Here is a 17,857-nt window from a genome sequence, read left to right as displayed (position 1 = left end):
GAACCATTCTAGCATATTCACTCCTCTGAGCCTTTTGATCTTGTCCTCAAAACTCTGCCACGGCAGTTCTGTCATTTAAACTTAATTTAATATGAGTCTTTGTCCCCCCACAAGCTTCTTGTAACCATCCCAGCAGTATATTAGGACCATTCCAGATGCTCTCATCAGTCATGGGAGAATGATCTCTTATTGGCCAATTCTCCTTTATTAAGCTTATTTTTCACCACCCCCACCCCCTGCCCCAGTCCAATGCTATCAAGATCTACTTCCTGGCATGCTCTCCCAACCCATAATTTCTTTTGCTACGGTTAATCACGTACTGAAATTCCTTTGGTGAATAATTCCTTTTTTCCTCCAGCAAGAAAGCATTTCCCCAGCTGGCCCCTGCTGAGATGTGATCCTAGTTGCAGAACTAGAAGACAGGAGAGGAAGTGGGTCAGATTTTGAAGAGAACAATTATTATCTTCCAAGGCATCTGTCTCAGTTGATGTTTTGGCATGGTCTTCAGGCAAGAGGAGGCTGCTTCAGCAAAACAAAGTAGTCCCTACCTACAGACCCAGAGGGACCCTCTGGGGTCCCCGTTCTTGAGTACCTCCATCCATATGTCTCCATTCAATGCCTTAAGCCATGCTTCTTTCCTATCAGGGTTTTGATTTTAGCATTAAAGACTTGCCAAGGTTGTGAATTCAGTGTGCATTATACTCCTATTTTTACAATAAAGTGCATGTTAAATAATAGAAATAATAGAAATATTAGAATAGAATAATAGAATAATAGAAATAATAGAAAATAGAAAATAAAAAATGGATTTTATGTATTTATATACAAATAATTTTATATGTTATATTTTATATGTTAATATATGTATATATTTCATTATTATTTACATATTACTATATTAAATATATAACTATATTACATATAGTTATAATATATAATATAAATATATAAGTATATATTTACACAGAAATGTAAATATATAAATAAAAATAAATATATATTTTTATGTATTTATATATAAAATATATAAAATATATATTATATATATATTATATACATATAATATATAAAAATATATAAAATATTTTTAATATTATTTAATTAATTATAATTTAATAATATTATATATACATAAATTGGTTTCTGCCCTGGGGTCCTGACACAGAGCTCCTAAAACTTTGATTTCCTAAGTGATAAGAGCACTAGGAGCATCGTTTGTTCTAACCTTTGTTCTTTGAAACCGGTTCCTGACAGGGGGCTCCTAAATCCCTTGGAATTTACTAGGTGACAGCAGTATCTTCCTTCTGATGAGGTGACTCCTGGTGAGCTGCTAGATAGGGTTGGTCACCAGAAAGACCCAGCCATGATTAGAAGCTTGGAGTTTTCAGCCTCGTTCCCCATTCTCCAGAGAGGGCAGAGGGGCTGGAAATGGAGTTAATGATAGATCATTCTGATGTGATAAAGCCTCCATAAAAATCCCACCAGGATGGAGTTCAGAGAGCTTCTGTGTCCGTGAACACACAGAGGCTGGGAGAGTGGTATACCAGAGAAGGTACCTCCCCACATACCTTGCCCACACGTCTCTTCCACCTGAACATTCGTCTGTGTCCTTTACTAAATCTTTTATTGTCTTATAAACTATTAAACGTGACCATGTATTTCTCTGAACTCTGTGGACTAACCTAGCAAATAATAAAATCCAAGGGGGAGGAGGCTCTGGGAACCTCTGATTTGTAGCCAAAGTGGACAGAAGTTGTGGGCAACCTGGGGACCTACTACGTGCAATTAATTGGCACCCGAAGGAGGGGGAGAAAGTGTTGAGGGGCTAAGCATTTAGTGTGTGGGATCTGGTGCTATCTCCAGGTAGATGGCATCAGAATTGAGTTAAATTGCACTTCATCCAGGTAGCGTCAAAGGGAATCCGTTTGTGTGGAAAAAGCCCACACGTCTCACACATCTGGTGTCAGAGCATTGTGGGTACAGGGGCCATGTGAGAAGGAAAGAGAGACACCCGGGAGGAAGAGTGGGTTTTCCCTGTGCTGTGCATCATCCAAGCACCGGCTCCATCTGCCCTCTGGTGACAGAAATTGCGGATTTCTTGAAATGCTTTCCTGGAGGCTTTCTAACTTGCACCCGGTGCCCCTGGTTTGCGATCAACCCATCTGAGCGTGCCAGTTTTCTTCTTCAAAATAACAGAGGCACTTAGCAACAGCCAGCACAGTCCTTTTCATTGCTAACCGCCCCCCCCCCCCCATTCCTCTGAAATGCTCAGTATCAGGGTGGCTCCTGCCACCTGTATCCTATCCCACCTCGGCACTGGTGAACGTTCTACCAATTGTAACGTCAGGGTGAGCGGGAGGTTCTTTAAGTTATTCATCTACAACAGTGGGATCCCTGGTACCATCCAGCTGGCAAGTAATCCAGTTCCAGAATCACATCCTAAGGGTATGCTTCTGAGAGGGGACAGGATACGGGACCCCAAAACGTGCCACTTCAGGGTGTGGATCATCTTGAGCTGAAGGCAATCAAGGCCTAAAAGACTTAAGGTTGTTTCTTTGCTTTTACGTCTTCCTTAACTGCCTAAAAGAATTTAGACGCCCTATACCAGAAAGAGAACTATTACCAGAGATAACGTTTTATCAGAAAGACTTATCTGCTTGATGGCATGGCAAATACTTGTTTACCAAATACTTGTTCTTCCCATCTTCCTGTGAACCGTCTTCCTTCCCTTTGAATCCCAAAGCCCCGTGCCTTCTCCTTGGCTCAGGAAGACAAGCCTCAGTGGCTTGACTGCCTGACAGCCTGATGTCTTTGGGGTTTCCATACCTATGAAATTAAAGGGTTTTTTCTCCCCCTCCTGTTAATCTGTTTTATGTTAATTTAATTATTAGACCAGCCAAAGAATCTAGAAGGGAAGAAGGGAAGTTTTTCTCCCTTGTACTTTTTAAGACCACTTCTGAAATTATCTATTTTCAGCTGGGTTTCTGAATTAGTTTCCTAGAGCTGCCATACCAAAATTTCACAAAATTAGTGGCATTAAAAAAAAAAAAAAAAGAAAAAGAAAAACAAAACAAAACAGAAGTTTTTTTGTCTCACACTAGCAGAGGCTAGAATTCCAAAATCAAAGCGTTAGGATTGGTTCCTTCTGGGAGCTCAGAGAGAATTTGTCCCATGCCTGTTTCCTGGCTTCTGGTGATTTTCTGGCAATCTTTGATATCCCCTGCCTTATGGACACATCACTCCACTCTCTTCACATGGTTCAATCTCCGTTTGTCTCTGCAGTTACATGAGATTCTCCCTGTGTGCCTCTGTCTCTATCTCTGTGTTCCATGTTTCCCTCTTCTTATAAGGATGCCGATCGTATTGGGTTTAGGGCCAGGGTTGGACAGTATGGCCTCGTCTTAACTGGAGTACGTCTACAAAGACCCTACTTCCAAGTAAGTTCACATTTACACATTAGGATTTCAGCATATTTTTTGGGGAGATACACTTCAACCCCTAATGATGTCCCAAAGACAAATAAAGGTAATTCTTGTGATGAGATTTGTGCCTAAGTGGTTTATTAGCATATATTCACAAGAAAATATAGTGGGAGAGTAAGGAAATGGGTAAGGGAGGAAGGGAGGAAGACCAATCAAGAGCCATTATCAAGCTCTGCAGATAACTTTTGCTCATTCCAGTCATGGAGTTCCGGGCTCTGAGTATAGAGGCGAAACTAGACTGTTTTCATCTCTGCACCCATCACTCACTCGTTCAGAGCTATGGCTGGAAGAATGTAAATATTCCAGGCATATTTAATTCTTGTTTGTATAGGAAAAGTAGCTGTGACATCTGAAGAAAGCTGTTATGGGCTGAATTATGTCCTCCAAAACTCACATGTTGAAGTCTTAACCCTCAAGACCTCACGATATGACTGTATTTGGAGATAGGAGGTAATTAAGGTAAAACAAGATCATCCCTAGTTCAATATGACTGGTGTCCTTATAAGAAGAGATTAGTACACAGACTGCACATGGACAGTGGGACAGCCACGTGAACAGACACAGCAAGAAAGTGACCATCTACCAGCCAAGGAGAAAGGAACTCACAAGAAGCCAAACCTGCTGGCACCTTGATCTTGGACTTCAGCCTCCAGAACCGTGAGAAAATAAATTTCCGTTGTTTAAGCCACCTGGTCTGTGGTGTTTTGTTAGCACAGCCCTAGCAGACTCACGCTGCCAAACACGTGCGTGCAGGGTCATGAAGTGAGAGCACAATGTGGGCAACTGTGCATGGAGTGGAAGATAAATCTGAGTGCATGTGGACAGAGCATCCATGGTGTCTGCTTTGGCCTGGGGCCCTGACTGCCATTTCTACAATGTGTGCTTCCTGTCCCTAAAACTTTGGCTTTTGCTCCATTAGACATTCTGGTTTCCAGAAAGGACATAATAGAGGTTCTAATGGAACCTGAAGGTGTGACTCATACTTTGTCAGTGTGGGCTCTGAGACATTTACTAAGGCTTGCTTTTCTATAATGGAGGCATAAACACATATATGTGGATCTTGGGAGATTCAGTTAAATGGATCTTATATTTCTTCACCCGGAGATAACAATGGATGGGTTGATGCGGCAATGGTGTAGGATGAGGGAAATGTATAGCCATATTTGAGGCATTATTATCTACAGATCGGAGAATGCACTAAATAATTACACAAGACAGAACTTCTTTGCTTCCATAAAGGACTCATTGTAAGACTCAAATTACGGTCTACTAGGTTAAATCGAATTCGATGTGTTTGTTTCCAACTCTAATTAGTGTGTGTCACTGAAAAGGCATTCTACTATATAACACAATATTGACAATGCAAAGTTGATCTTACTGTAGCCATTTCTAATCATAGCTCTCTTGCTGGCACAATTTTTAACTTTACTTGAGGTTATAATTGTATATTTTCATTCCCTACGATAAAGATTTACTATGGATGTGTAACTCCAAAGTTAAATTACATTTTAAGTATCTTATTATACATTTAAAGAGGTAATTCAGCTCTCAAACTTTTGAGAGTAAGATATAGAAGTTGAGTTCCTTTTTCAGAAAAGGGAACAAAATAGTAAATGTAATATTATAATGCTGTTCTTTTTCAAATTAGGAATACTTTGAGTAAATGTGTACAGAATTGGGCATTTATATTTTTGATTCTGTCAAACAGAACAATGAATGTGAAATCACTTGGTATAATTTTTAATCATAGCAATTAAACTTTTTGCATAGGACTTTATAAGCGGTATAAGAAAATTATAGCTTATCGCCAGGATGAATCCATTTAGACCCATTGTTTATAGCCATCTAATGGAAAATATTTTATAATAACGCAACCTATGCTAGAATAATCTTCAATGTATTTTCAAAGCTAAAATAAACATCTAAATACATTTTACAATATGTTCTATGTGAATAGTTATTTTGATGTTAGTTTAACAAATGTTTTATTCATACCCAGTGTTAATTGACTTCTAAATCTATTAATTAAAATAGCAGAATTCCACATTTTAATACAAATATAGAGACAATTTTCCTCCCAGGGAGCCAAGTTAAGTTAGTATTCAGAGCCTAGAAACAGAGTATAGACAAAGATATTAACTTCTCAACTCAGCCAACCTCCAGTGAACACATATAGGAAATAATGGATTAAACAAAATTCTTAAAACTGGATAACATACAGGGCATTAGTTCGTGATGGAAGATGGAACAAAAATTGCATAACTCTCACATAATTGGACAAGCTATGAACTGATGGTGGAAATATTTTGTAAAAACACAAATTAGTATACTAATATTATCTCATTTAAGCCTACTCTCACTCATACCTACCGTCATCCTCATTTTCTCTGACCTGCAGCACCTCTCCCTTATTCTTCATCCCTCAATATCTCTGGTTGTCCATGGGCGAAACCAGAGTCCAGTGGCTGGGAATAGTTACTCAGAGGACAGACATCCACCTACCTTCTCATCTAGGCAACCAATAGCAATCAGCCAGGCAGTAATTAGGGTACTGAAGACATACGTGTGAACAAAAATCCACTTACCTGTCTTCATCAACATCATATTTTCATTGGTGTGATAGACATAAGTAAATTAAAAAGCAAATAATGAGGGGTCCCTGGGTGACTCAGTTTGTTGATTTCAGCTCAGGTCATGTATCTATTGACTCTTGATTTCAGCTCAGGTCATGATCCCAGGGTCATGGGATTGAGCACCACATCAGTCTCCATGGTCAGCACAGGGCTTAAGATTCTCTCTCTCTCTCTCTCTCTCTCGCTCTCTCGCTCTCTCGCTCTCTCTCTGTCTCTCTCCTTCTGATCCTTTTCTCCTCTTGTGCTCTCTTTCTCCAAAAAATAAAATTAAAAAAAAGTAAATAACTAATGATCTTAAAATCTTGAATTTTATGGTGTAACTTTGAGTAAGTTATTTAACCTACTAAGCCTCAGCTATTTCTTTAACCTGTAAAATGGGTATGATAATATTGTTTACAAATTGTGTGTGTGTGTGTATACACACACATATATACACACATACATATGTACATAACCTTCCTTGAGATGTGTGTTATATAATATTACATATATTACATATAATATAATATGTTATATATAATTAGTCTGTATTAAAAGAGAATTATAACTCACAATTAGACTGGGCAAAGAGCCTTATGTAGACAGAAATCAAGCTCATGGAACTAAACATTCCTTACTCAGATTTTGGGTACAAATTGCCTCTGTTGACATGATCAATTGTAAAGAAGTATATGAATTATGGATAATCCAGTGAGCAAAGAACCTTGTTATCTGACTGCTTGGACTGAGGCAATTTCCCCAGAAAAAATTAGAACGTGTCCTGTTCTTCATCGTTGGTTGCAGATTCTTTCTCTATCTTTCCTGACATTCAGTGTGAATGTGGTCAAGACTCTCCAATGTATCCAATCATTTTACTAAGGAGACCATCATTTTGTGTTAACTCCAAATCTCAGAAACCTTAATTTAAAAAAAAAAAAAAGGTATTAAAATCATAACTGTATCTATTGTGTGAAATGATGTCCACAGATTTTGTCTTTTATTTATCATTGAGCTTGTGAATTACCTCAGAGTTCTTTCTTTCTTTTCCTTTGAAATTCCAACCAATCTGAGAGCTCTTAGAGGAGAGAAGGAGCCCCTTGTCTCACGCAGGTATGAAAGTCAGCCTTTGCTTGCTGACTCTCTACACAGTGGAAAGCTTTGTTTCTTCCGCTTTATCTCAAAAGCTTGTTGTGATGTTAAAATTAGATAATCCGTGCAAAATTCTTTGTATGCTGCTGAGTATATAGTAAATGATCAATAAATGTTAGCTACTATTTTTATCTGATCCCTTTCTCTATCTTACTGGGCTTACCGTAGTTTCGAATCTTAACACTTTTTTGCCTTGTTATAGTTACAATAGCATCCCAAAAGGTTTTTCCATATATAATATAACCTACCCCACCTTCCATACATGTTATGACTTGCCACCAGATTAAATATCCTGATTAATAACTCTGGAATTTGGGTTCCTGATCAAATGTCTTTAATAATTTTGCACCTTAATCAGGCATTCAGCACCTGCCACCACCTCAATCCACTTTGCCTTTCTTTATTTTATTTTATTTTTTTAATGTTTATTTATTTCTGAGACAGAGAGAGACAGAGCATGAGTGGGGGAGGGGCAGAGAGAGAGGGAGACAAAATCCGAAGCGGGCTCCAGGCTCTGAGCTGTCAGCACAGAGCCCGACATGGGGCTTGAACTCACGACCTGTGAGATCGTGACCTGAGCCAAAGTCGGTCACTCAACCAACTGAGCCACCCAGGCGCCCCCACTTTGCCTTTCTTTAAAAAAAAAAAAAAAGTTTATCTATTTAATTTAGAGAGAGAGAGAGAGATTGAGAGCACGTGCAGGGGGAGGAGGGTCAGAGAGAGAGAGGGAAACAAGGAATCCCATGCAGGCTCTGTGCTGTCAGCGCAGAGCCCATGTGGGGCTTGAACCATGAGATCATGACCTGAGTCGAAATCAAGAGTCTGATGCTTAAATGAGCCACTCAGGTGCCCCCACTTTGCCCTTCTAATTTTAGTTTCCCTTATGCTTTTACTGAACACTATATTCTGGTGCAAACAACTTGTTTGCTGTTCTCTTAAGTGACTCAACATTTCCTTTCTACCCACTCAATGCCTCATCCCCAAACGGCCCACATCCATAGCCCTCATCGTCCAAATGTCTTTTCCTCATAATCTACTCCTCTGAAAGCACATTTTCTCCCTTCTTTTACTTTCCTTATAGTCCTTATCAGTTCCTACCTCTCACTTTCTAGCATTGTTATTTGTGTACCTGCTTTATCTTTCCTAGTAGAGTGTAGGTCCTTAAGGGAAGAATCCATATCTGGTTCATATTTTCATTCCCAAAGTACCCGCACTGAGTAAATATTTGTTGGTTAAATGAATGAATTAACTTTTCAGCTATTCAGGCCAGAAGGTTATACATTTAACCAGCAGGTTAAACATCAAATATGAATAATATTTTACTACAAAGGCTGGCTTCTCAACCAGAGAGGTGCTGACTTAAAATTTGTGATATGATTTCCGGAGAACAATGGAGACCACCCTGTTTCAAACTATCTTTCAACCAAACCTCAATATCCTACTGGTAGAAAGCCACTAGGAGTTGATTTTCTTAGTCTTCTTGATGGCTTTAGGTCAGTGTAGGTTTCAAGAAACACCTACTTGCTGAATAAAATTGCTTGCTAGATTTCAGAACATGTAAGAGACAAGGAAGGGTAAAATGGCCCTGAAGTTGGACACCAAATGGTGCAGAAGACACATTTTGCCTACATTGAACTTTTTAAATGGATAATCCTGTTTTAGTATTTGGCAGCAAGCTAGTTTCTCAGTAGAATGTGTCATAGTTTACCCACCGTGAGCCTGACTACCGGCAACTTCCAAGAACCTGCCAGGGGGCAGAATCAGGAAGGTGTGGCTGTACCTGGAGATCATTGGAGGGAGTTCAAAGGCAGGAGAGAGTCAGTACAAAGTGGGGAATGGCAGGGCCAGGAAATAGAAGATGAGACTCGAGTAATTCATGTTGCTTCACCCATGCAAATTCAGAAGTCACTGCTGAGTCAAAGCAGACATAAGCACTCACATGGTTCCTTGGGAAAATCCTCAGCCAAGGAAACAATGATGTTAAGTCAGGAAGAGAGAATCACTAAAGCAGGCTTGAAAGGGAAATAACCCTGCCAAACTGGAAGAAACACTGGTAGTTGCACAGCAGCAAAGGAAATGCGTGAATAGGACCCACATGACCTCATGTTAGACATGGTATCGCTCCACCCTACTTGTACTCCTGCTTATTCCACACACAAAGGTCTTCAGTATGCCTTCAGGAATTGTTTTAATTATGACATGCCCAGGCATCTCAGATTTCACTGACCTCAGACCATAGGGAAAAGAATACTAGAAACATTCCACTATTCCTAAAGGTAGGAAATACTGTCTTCCTAATCCTAAATCACGATGACAACAGTCCCTCCACTTGGTTGGTGGAATATAATGTCCGTGAAAGTTTAAGGTCATCCAACGTGCCTCACATGCATCTTAAGTCAGTTTTCAGCTACAATCGGGATATGGGGTCTGTGACCAGTGTTGTGCCAGGGTGTGTTCCCACGAGCTCACAAGAGTCAACTGTGCATATCTCTTCTCAAATCCGTGTTCGGTGAATTTATGATGGTAGCTTGACATTGGCTATGGGGGGCAAATACTGCGAGCCTTGCATTTTTCTCACCCCTGGAGAGCTGGTTGTTAACCATTACAAGCACACCAGCACGTTTGCACTGGTCTTTTTTTCCCACCAGTCCTCATTAGTGGTTTATTTCACTGCCCATGAAGCCATCTGGAGAAGCCACACCGTTGTCACTTTTCTTTTCTTTTTTTTTTCTTTTGGGGGGGGTTCTCATTTAATCCTCCCAACAAATACGAGATAGAGTTTATCACCGTCACTTTCCTTTTTTTTTTTACTATTATTATTTATTTTTTTATTTAAAAAATTTTTTTAAATACGAAATTTATTGTCAAATTGGTGTCCATACAACACCCAGTGCTCATCCCAACAGGTGCCCTCCCCAATATCCGTCGCCGACCCACCCCTCCCTCCCACCCACGTTGTCACTTTTCTATGAGTTCAATAGTAGTGCCCAGAGTATTGTTTCCGGATGTTTCAAAAATCTTCCAATCTTGGGATTGCCAGAATGCTCTTGGATTCCATGCAAAGATGGGGAGAATAAGCTATCTCCACTCTTCATTTTGTCACCTGGACTCTACGAAGTCTTATTATTACCATGGTTTCTCATCTATCTCACTGACTTCTCCATGGTATCTCAAGACGAATCCAGCAAGCCCTATAGGAGATAAACACTATTTCACCCCTTCTCTGATTTGTTTTACTCCTTAAGGGCCTCCTGCCAACTATGAAAATGTGTTTCTTTTTTCCTAGGGACAAAATAAAAAACTTGATGACAAGAGGGACAGATGGAGTCCAGCTTACCCGAAAAGCAAGGCTGCCATTTAAACTTATTTTTGAAAACTAGTTGTGCTAGATATATCTTTTGCCTCCTTCCCCAGATTGGCTTTCCATCTTTTTTCATCCTGCTCTGTGTTCTGGGAAATTGGTACACAGAGGCTTCCTCACTGGCTCCCTTTCCCTGTAGCCTCCTGTAGAGTTAGGTCAAAGGAAAACGCTATCAGGAGATTTGGAAGTCATTGTTGAATGTCTTCTCCATACAGCTGTTCTATCTGGGTTCTCATAACTATTCTCTCCCCTGTCCCTCTGACCCAGGGGGAAAAATAGCTCCTTGTTTGTTAACAGTCCCAGGAAGCACCACTATCCCTCACTGTCTTCCTAAAGCCTCACCTCTTATACCTTTTATTTTTCTAATGGTTACTTATTTTTGAGAGAGAAAGAACACACAAGTGAGGGAGGGGCAGAGAGAGACAGAGACACAGTATCCGAAGCAGGTTCCAGGCTCTGAGCTGTCAGCACAGAGCCCGACACGGGGCTTAAACCCACGAACCAGGAACTGTGAGATCGTGACCTGAGCTGATCATGACCTTTTTTTTATACCTTTAAAAAAAAACCCCAAATCTTCTCTATTAAAATCGCATTAACTCTCCAGTTTGAGGGGCGCCTGGGTGGCTCATTCGGTCAAGCGTCCGACCTCGGCTCAGCTCACTATCTCATGGTCTGTGAGTTCGGGCCCCGCGTCGGGCTCTGTGCTGACAGCTCGGAGCCTGGAGCCTGCTTTCGATGCTGTGTCTCCCTCTCTCTCTGACCCTCCCCTTTTCATGTTCTGTCTCTCTCTGTCTCAAAAATAAATAAACGTTAAAAAAAAATTTAAAAAAAAAAACACAACTCTCCAGTTTGAGTATGTTATCCTTTATTCTGCTGGCATCCTGGCTGATATGCTATTCATACAAAAGCATAGCCCAATGAAGCTTAATGTTCTTCTCACTAAAGAAAGGTATTTCTATTTGGTATAGTTACAAAACAACTCAAGTTGTTTCAGCAATTGAAAAGAATAACCTTTGTGCCAAAGATAGCTGTTTATTTGACCTTAATTATTATATTTCTGCCCCACCTGTAATTTCATGAAATCTTGTCAGAGTTTATTAATTTTTTTAAATGCATAACTCCAGGTGAAATAAATAAGTACTTGAAGAAAAAGGGATAATAAAGGAATATTAAGGACATGGAATCTTATAATACATGTAAAAATATTGTTGATGCATATTGGTGTGAGAAAAATCCAGTAATTTTATCAGAGTATGAAATAAATATACAGTGATGAATTGGAATAAGTTATACCTCACAAACATTATCTCTGGGTTCAGTTCCATGAAAGTGAAAATCTGGTGTGTAATTTTGATTTAATATGGGGAAGTGTTAGAAAATGCACTCTGATGTTAGCAGGACCTTGAGTCTCACATTATTTGGTTGGGTACGTTCTGGAAAAATAGTTTCCTACTCACCTATCTCAGAAAACCAACAAGTGGGACGATTCAAATGAGGAATTAACCAGGATATGTTTTAGACTGTCTCACCCTCTACCCCCCAGGCTGTCCTGACCCAGTCATCATACAAAGGTGTTGCTCTAAAGCTGAAGCAGTGTCCAGAGTAAGAAAGAAAAAGCACCCCCGCCCTGACCTGCAACCGGAGATTAAGCGAAAGGTTATACGACATGACTGGCTCATTGTGAAAATGTGGGAAAGGAAATATTATTTCATTATATGGTGTCCCAGGGACTACCCAGATTGTAAAACCTGTGTATTCAACTGAATAAGGATTATGTTATCTTAAAATTTCCCTTCCTTATGACATGTTTTCTACTATCTTATTTAATCGCTCTAAAGAATGTGCTCTAATAACTCTGTGTTTAAATGTAGTTAACAGGTAACATGATAAAAATGGAAAACAAAACAAAACAAATAAGAACAAAAAGGAAAGAAAAAAGAAAATAGATTAAAAAAATAATGTGAGTACATGAAAGGAAAGGCCTAACTTATTACCTTACCCATCCCATCCCCCAAAGAGCTTGACGTAATGATTTGAACAAAATAGGCCCTTGATACCTGTTTATTAAATTTAATGTAAATATTCAAAATAAAGTTAAAATCAGACTGGCTATTTCTGGAAAAGTTCCAAACTTAAGCATTTGGTTTTCTTTATACATAACAAAAAATTAATCTGTTGGTAGAATCTTGGCGACTCCAAGAAATCCAGTGAATCTCTCCAGATGCCGAAGATTACCTAAAAAGATAGTCTTTAGAGCCATGACATAGGTAGTCATTGTCCCTGACACTCTCTTGCTGGAAATGTTCCTGATGAAATGCAATCTCATCCACCCTGTGTGACTAAAGCTATTAAAAGCAAGAATATGGACAGGGTAAGCCATGATTAATTGCTTACTACAATGAAACTAATCCAAAATGTACATGAATCCTAAATTTAATGCTCATTATAAAAAAGGGATCTCTGCTATTTTAACACACCTACAAAGCCACCGATTCAAATATATTACCTTCCTAAAAATTTCCATTCATGAGCTCTCAACTCATGAACAGCAATAATTCTAGAGAAATTAAACAGTCTAAATTAATCAGGCATAAAACTTCCCAGGTTGTCATATTTATCTAGCATGAACAGTTCTAATGAGATCTAATCACACCGCTATATTTTTATTTAGAGTTGCATATAGAATGATAGGTTAAAATATTTTCTTGCTTCATTTGAGCATACAAAACAAAACAAAGCAAGAAACACATTCCTATGTATAAATCAAAACATCAGAGACCATTGAACCCAGAAGTGCCAGGACAAAGCTGAGAATCCATACAGGGCCAAGGCTGTAGAAATAGTTTCTGAGAAAACTGAGGGGGTGATTCGAAGATAGAAATGGGAGAATTTGTAGCAAATTTGGTGATCTGGATTGGCCAAGGAAGACAGAAGACACCTGCAACCTAATTGAATTATTCGGGATAAGACAGGCTATATGGTAGTTTGTAACAAAATAACCCCTGAACCCTTCTCTGTCTTCTCTGCACTGAAAATGTATACCTGTGCAAAGTCTGTCTCCACCCCCTTCTTCGTCAGGAGCACCGTGCTAAAATCACCAGAGACACTGACCGATGAGAGCCTCATCAGCCTGGCAGACCCAAATCTCCTGACCTCGCTTATTCCCAGCCATAGCTTCTCAACCAGCACCATTTTAAACGACATGGACACAGCAGCCAAGTTCACTGGGGCTGGGGCTTCCAAGGTAGGGGTGGCTGGCTCTGGGGCTAGAATTGGGACTATTTTTGGGAGCCTCATCATTGGTTATGCCAGGATCCCCTCTCTGAAGCTAAAGCTCTTCTCCTATGCCATTCTGGGTTTTGCCCTCTTGGAGACAATGGGGCTCTTTTGCCTGATGGTGGCCTTTCTCATCCTTTTTGTCATTGACAGAGTCATCTCCACCTCTCTGGGTCTTTCTCCAATGTCTCGTCTGCCCCGTATGTTCCCAGGCAGCCTGGGGGAAAGTGGTTGGCTCAGGGTTTGAAGAAGGAAGACAAATAAACACTGTATTAATAAGGGGGGAAAATGACCCCAGAAAACTTACGAGCTTAATATATAATAGTTGATTTATTGGTCATCCAAGTAATATATAATTTGATAGCTCACTAGAGCAGTGTTCATCCACTGATCCCTCAGATATCCAGGCTTTTTCTATTTTATAGCTCCACCATTGAAAATCCTTGGTTTCCAGGGTGGCTGTGTCAGGACAAAAAGAGAGCTGGGGAATATCTGGACCTTTCACTGTGGAGGGAGGCTCCAAAGTGGCATGTGTACTGAGGCACAGACCATAGACTTTGTCAAATATTGCATATGCTTTCCTCCATATCCCAGTCTCCATTTAGACTCCTTTGGGCCAGTGGGTTATGAGCAAAAATGGTGTGTCACCTCTGGGATGAAGCATTGGGGGTGAGAGTCAGTATGGGGTTCTTCAAGCTTTTTCTCCCTCCGCTGTATGACTGCAGTTCCAAATGGTAGAACTACAAAAAAAAAATTTAAAGAACATTATCCTCAAGTAATTGGAAGGTAACTGCCCTAGGCAACTATCAGACCCATAGATGGCTTTGTGTGGGCAAGAGAGGAAGTAAAGTTGTACGTGCTAAATCTTGAGATTGGGAGTTTGTTTCCACTTACATAACCCAGCTTATCTTTACTGATGCCCCAGGGAAGATAAGCTCTTCAGAACCAAGTCTTCCAATGGAGGGGGTTCTGTGGAACTATTTTCTAGAATCCTATTGTTGCTGACATAGGAGTGCTATAACTCAAAGTCACAACATCACATGAACAGGGATAATGTTATGGGACTAGAAATATGTCTATCCAGTTTAGAAGCAGCCATTCATTTTAAATGCAATGAAAGAGGTAGTTCTCCCAAGAACAGTTTTTATCTTACCCCTAATCATTTTTTCCCCACTGTTCCTTCAGGATCCATAAGAATCTGGGTAACGTGGTTTTTAACTGATGGCCGGTAGATGTTTTCACAGAAGATCTGAGCGGCTGTTTTCTCACAGAGAAGAATAAAAAACACTGAGTGAAGAGTCATTCAGGTCTTTTTATTAAAATAAGTCGTCCTATTGCCTTTTCTGACACATCAAAAATATGTTCAAGTGTATTTGTAATTGAACAGGATATAGATTATAGAACTGTGGACTCCTAATCTCCTTATATAAAAAAAATTGTTAGTATTTTTTTAATATATTAACTTTAGATGTGTTTTCAAATATTTAGAAGTAGAAAAGGCCTAACCCTCTCTAAGATTAGAAACAATTCATGTTAGATATTCCCAGGACAAGTAAGGCTGTAAAACTATTTCTAATAACTACAGATTTTAGTTTAAACATAAACTGCACATAATTTGAAATTGCTTAATGGGAGACAGACATCCTTGCCTACAGGAGAGTCAAACCTCATAATCTGGAAATGTGCAGTCAGAGAAATCACTTATAATTTTGCTTTGAGTTTTGGATGCTTTGGTTTTAGTCAAGATGTATGAAGTCTGGCTTATGACTAAGAAAGCCACTTTTTCCTATTCATTCAATGGACGGTTAGCTACAGCTAAACCTAGATTAACAGTATTAACAGAGAGAATTGCTAAATTGCCAAATACTTTCCTTTTTAAGACAAAGAAGAGTGCTACTTTAAATTTATAGGACTATTACAGGGGCGCCTGGGTGGCTCAGTCGGTTAAGCATCCGACTTCCGCTCAGGTCACGATCTCGCGGTTTGTGGGTTCGAGCCCCGTGTCGGGCTCTGGGCTGATGGCTCAGAGCCTGGAGCCTGCTTCTGATTCTGTGTCTCCCTCTCTCTCTGACCCTCCCCCGGTTCATGCTCTGTCTCTCTCTGTCTCAAAAATAAATAAACTTAAAAAAAAAAATTTAAAAATAAATAAATAAATTTATAGGACTATTACAAACCTAAGAGTTTTCAACACCCAAGGCAACGTAAGAGAGAAGACTTAAAGACATCTTTTATAGAAGAATGTGGACAATAGTTATGTTACAAAGTGATAATGAAATACCTTTCTCCTTGTTTATATTTCTTTAATAATTACTTTTAAACATATTAGTCTTTTGAAAAACTTACCCTCTGCGATGCTACAGGGAAAAAAAAATGACAGGTGAATATTCAGCATCTCTTACATTTCTCACATGCCAGGGGTACTTTTTCTTTGTCTCCATAATGTGGGGCTTGGTTGTGCAGCCTGGAATTATGAATGAGAAATGAAGCGGTAAGAATAGTAAGCTGAAACCTACCTCAACTACTTTTCACTGCTCAGGGCCAGGAGTTATTTGTTGAAAAGGAAGGATAAAAGGGTGGGCACAAGAGAGGCGAGAGTTTGTGCTGGGCTGAAAGAAGAGATTGAAGGTTTTAGAAGCAGAGGGAGAAGATTGGGACTAATTTGCTGTACCGTGATGTGTAGTTCTCGGTAGCAATTGAATGGGAGGCAAGGAAGATTTTGTTTTTAAGTTTATTTATTTGGAGAGAGTGGATGTGCCAGTGAGGGAGGGTCAGAGAAGTGAGAGGGACAGAGAGAGAGAGAAAGAGAGAGAGAGAGAGAGAGAGAGAGAGAGAGAGAGTCCTAAGCAGGCTCCACAGTATTAGCCTGGAGCCTGACACGGGGCACAAATCCACAAAACCATGAAATCATGAACCTGAGCTGAAATCAAGAGTCAGATGCTTAACCAACTGAGCCACCCAGGTGCCCCAGTAGGCAAACAGGGTTTGAAATGTTTGGTTATGTGTTGTGAATGGAAGTCTTCTTTTGGAGAGAATTCAGTAAAGATTAAAGAATCTCTCTTTCTGTCCATAAGAAATGACTTTTCTAAAAGTAATAAAAGGCTGAACTGGGTCAAAGAGTGATCAACTTTACCAGCTTTTCTGACTTTTAACAAGATTTTAATTTTCTATAAAAATATAGTTGACCAGACATCATTGCACTATACCAAGCTGATAAGACAACACCAAATGGTGATGGATCCACACGGTTAATCATTAATGAAAATTGTCAAAATAATAGGCTGGGTTCAGGAGATGAGTTTCAGTGAGGAACACTTCCACGTACGAGGAAGATAAAATTTGCCTAACAAGAGCTTAGCAATAGAGAGGTCATTTTCTCACTTGACAAGAGATCTGAAAATGGGCCTCTGTTGGCATTTGTTACTGCCCTTCCCTTTCTTTCATGATTGAAGAGTGTCTCTGACACCTTACAGTGGCAGGTCCTTGAGATGGGAGCAGCATTATCTTGGTCCTTACAGCTTATGACAAAGAAAGAGGGTGTAGAGAATGTAGAGTGGCCTCGAGAAGACAGTAGAAAGGCTTCTGTGTCGTTCAACATCATCTATTTCAAGTTTGATTTCTAGGGATATACCAGAGAGAGCACTATTTTTAGCTGTTTATGATTTACCTGTCAATATTCTCACTGTTCAGATATTGCCAATTAGCCTCGTTAATGCCAGGTCAAAATCAGAGTCAGGGAACAGAGGGTATATCTGGGCCTGAGGCATGACTTATCCCTTTAATCCACTCTCCTCCCCAGATAAAAATCTTTTCACAAAACAGTACTGATTTAAGCAATTTAGCTTATATTTGCACTACTAAAAAAATCAGGCTCTTTGATTCTCAGAATGAATGCCTCTTGGAGAATAACAGAGGGGAAAGTTGTATCTCAAGAACATTATTGGTAGCATGAAGTAGCTAGTGTAATTTATAATTCTGAG

At 39.6% G+C, this 17,857-nt stretch overlaps 1 protein-coding gene and 1 pseudogene across 1 annotated transcript in view; one reads left to right on the top strand and one right to left on the bottom strand.

Annotated features, from left to right (window-relative positions):
- The first annotated feature begins 13,361 nt into the window (after nt 1–13,361).
- LOC132663415 (ATP synthase F(0) complex subunit C2, mitochondrial pseudogene) lies at nt 13,362–14,127 on the top strand (annotated as a pseudogene).
- A 397-nt stretch (nt 14,128–14,524) lies between these two features.
- Nucleotides 14,525–17,857, bottom strand: part of LOC132663416 (cytochrome P450 1A1-like) — a 54,764-nt gene continuing 51,431 nt past the window's right edge. The window contains 3 exon segments of the mRNA XM_078436134.2: nt 14,525–14,620; nt 16,224–16,234; nt 17,259–17,395. Coding sequence (XP_078292260.2) covers nt 14,525–14,620; nt 16,224–16,234; nt 17,259–17,395 — 244 coding nt within the window.

This window comes from Panthera onca, chromosome D4, assembly GCF_046562875.1.
Source record: "Panthera onca isolate mPanOnc1 chromosome D4, mPanOnc1 haplotype 2, whole genome shotgun sequence".
Lineage (NCBI taxonomy): Eukaryota > Metazoa > Chordata > Mammalia > Carnivora > Felidae > Panthera > Panthera onca.
The sequence above is the reverse complement of the archived record's forward strand: the minus strand, read 5'-3'. Positions and strand labels throughout refer to the sequence as shown.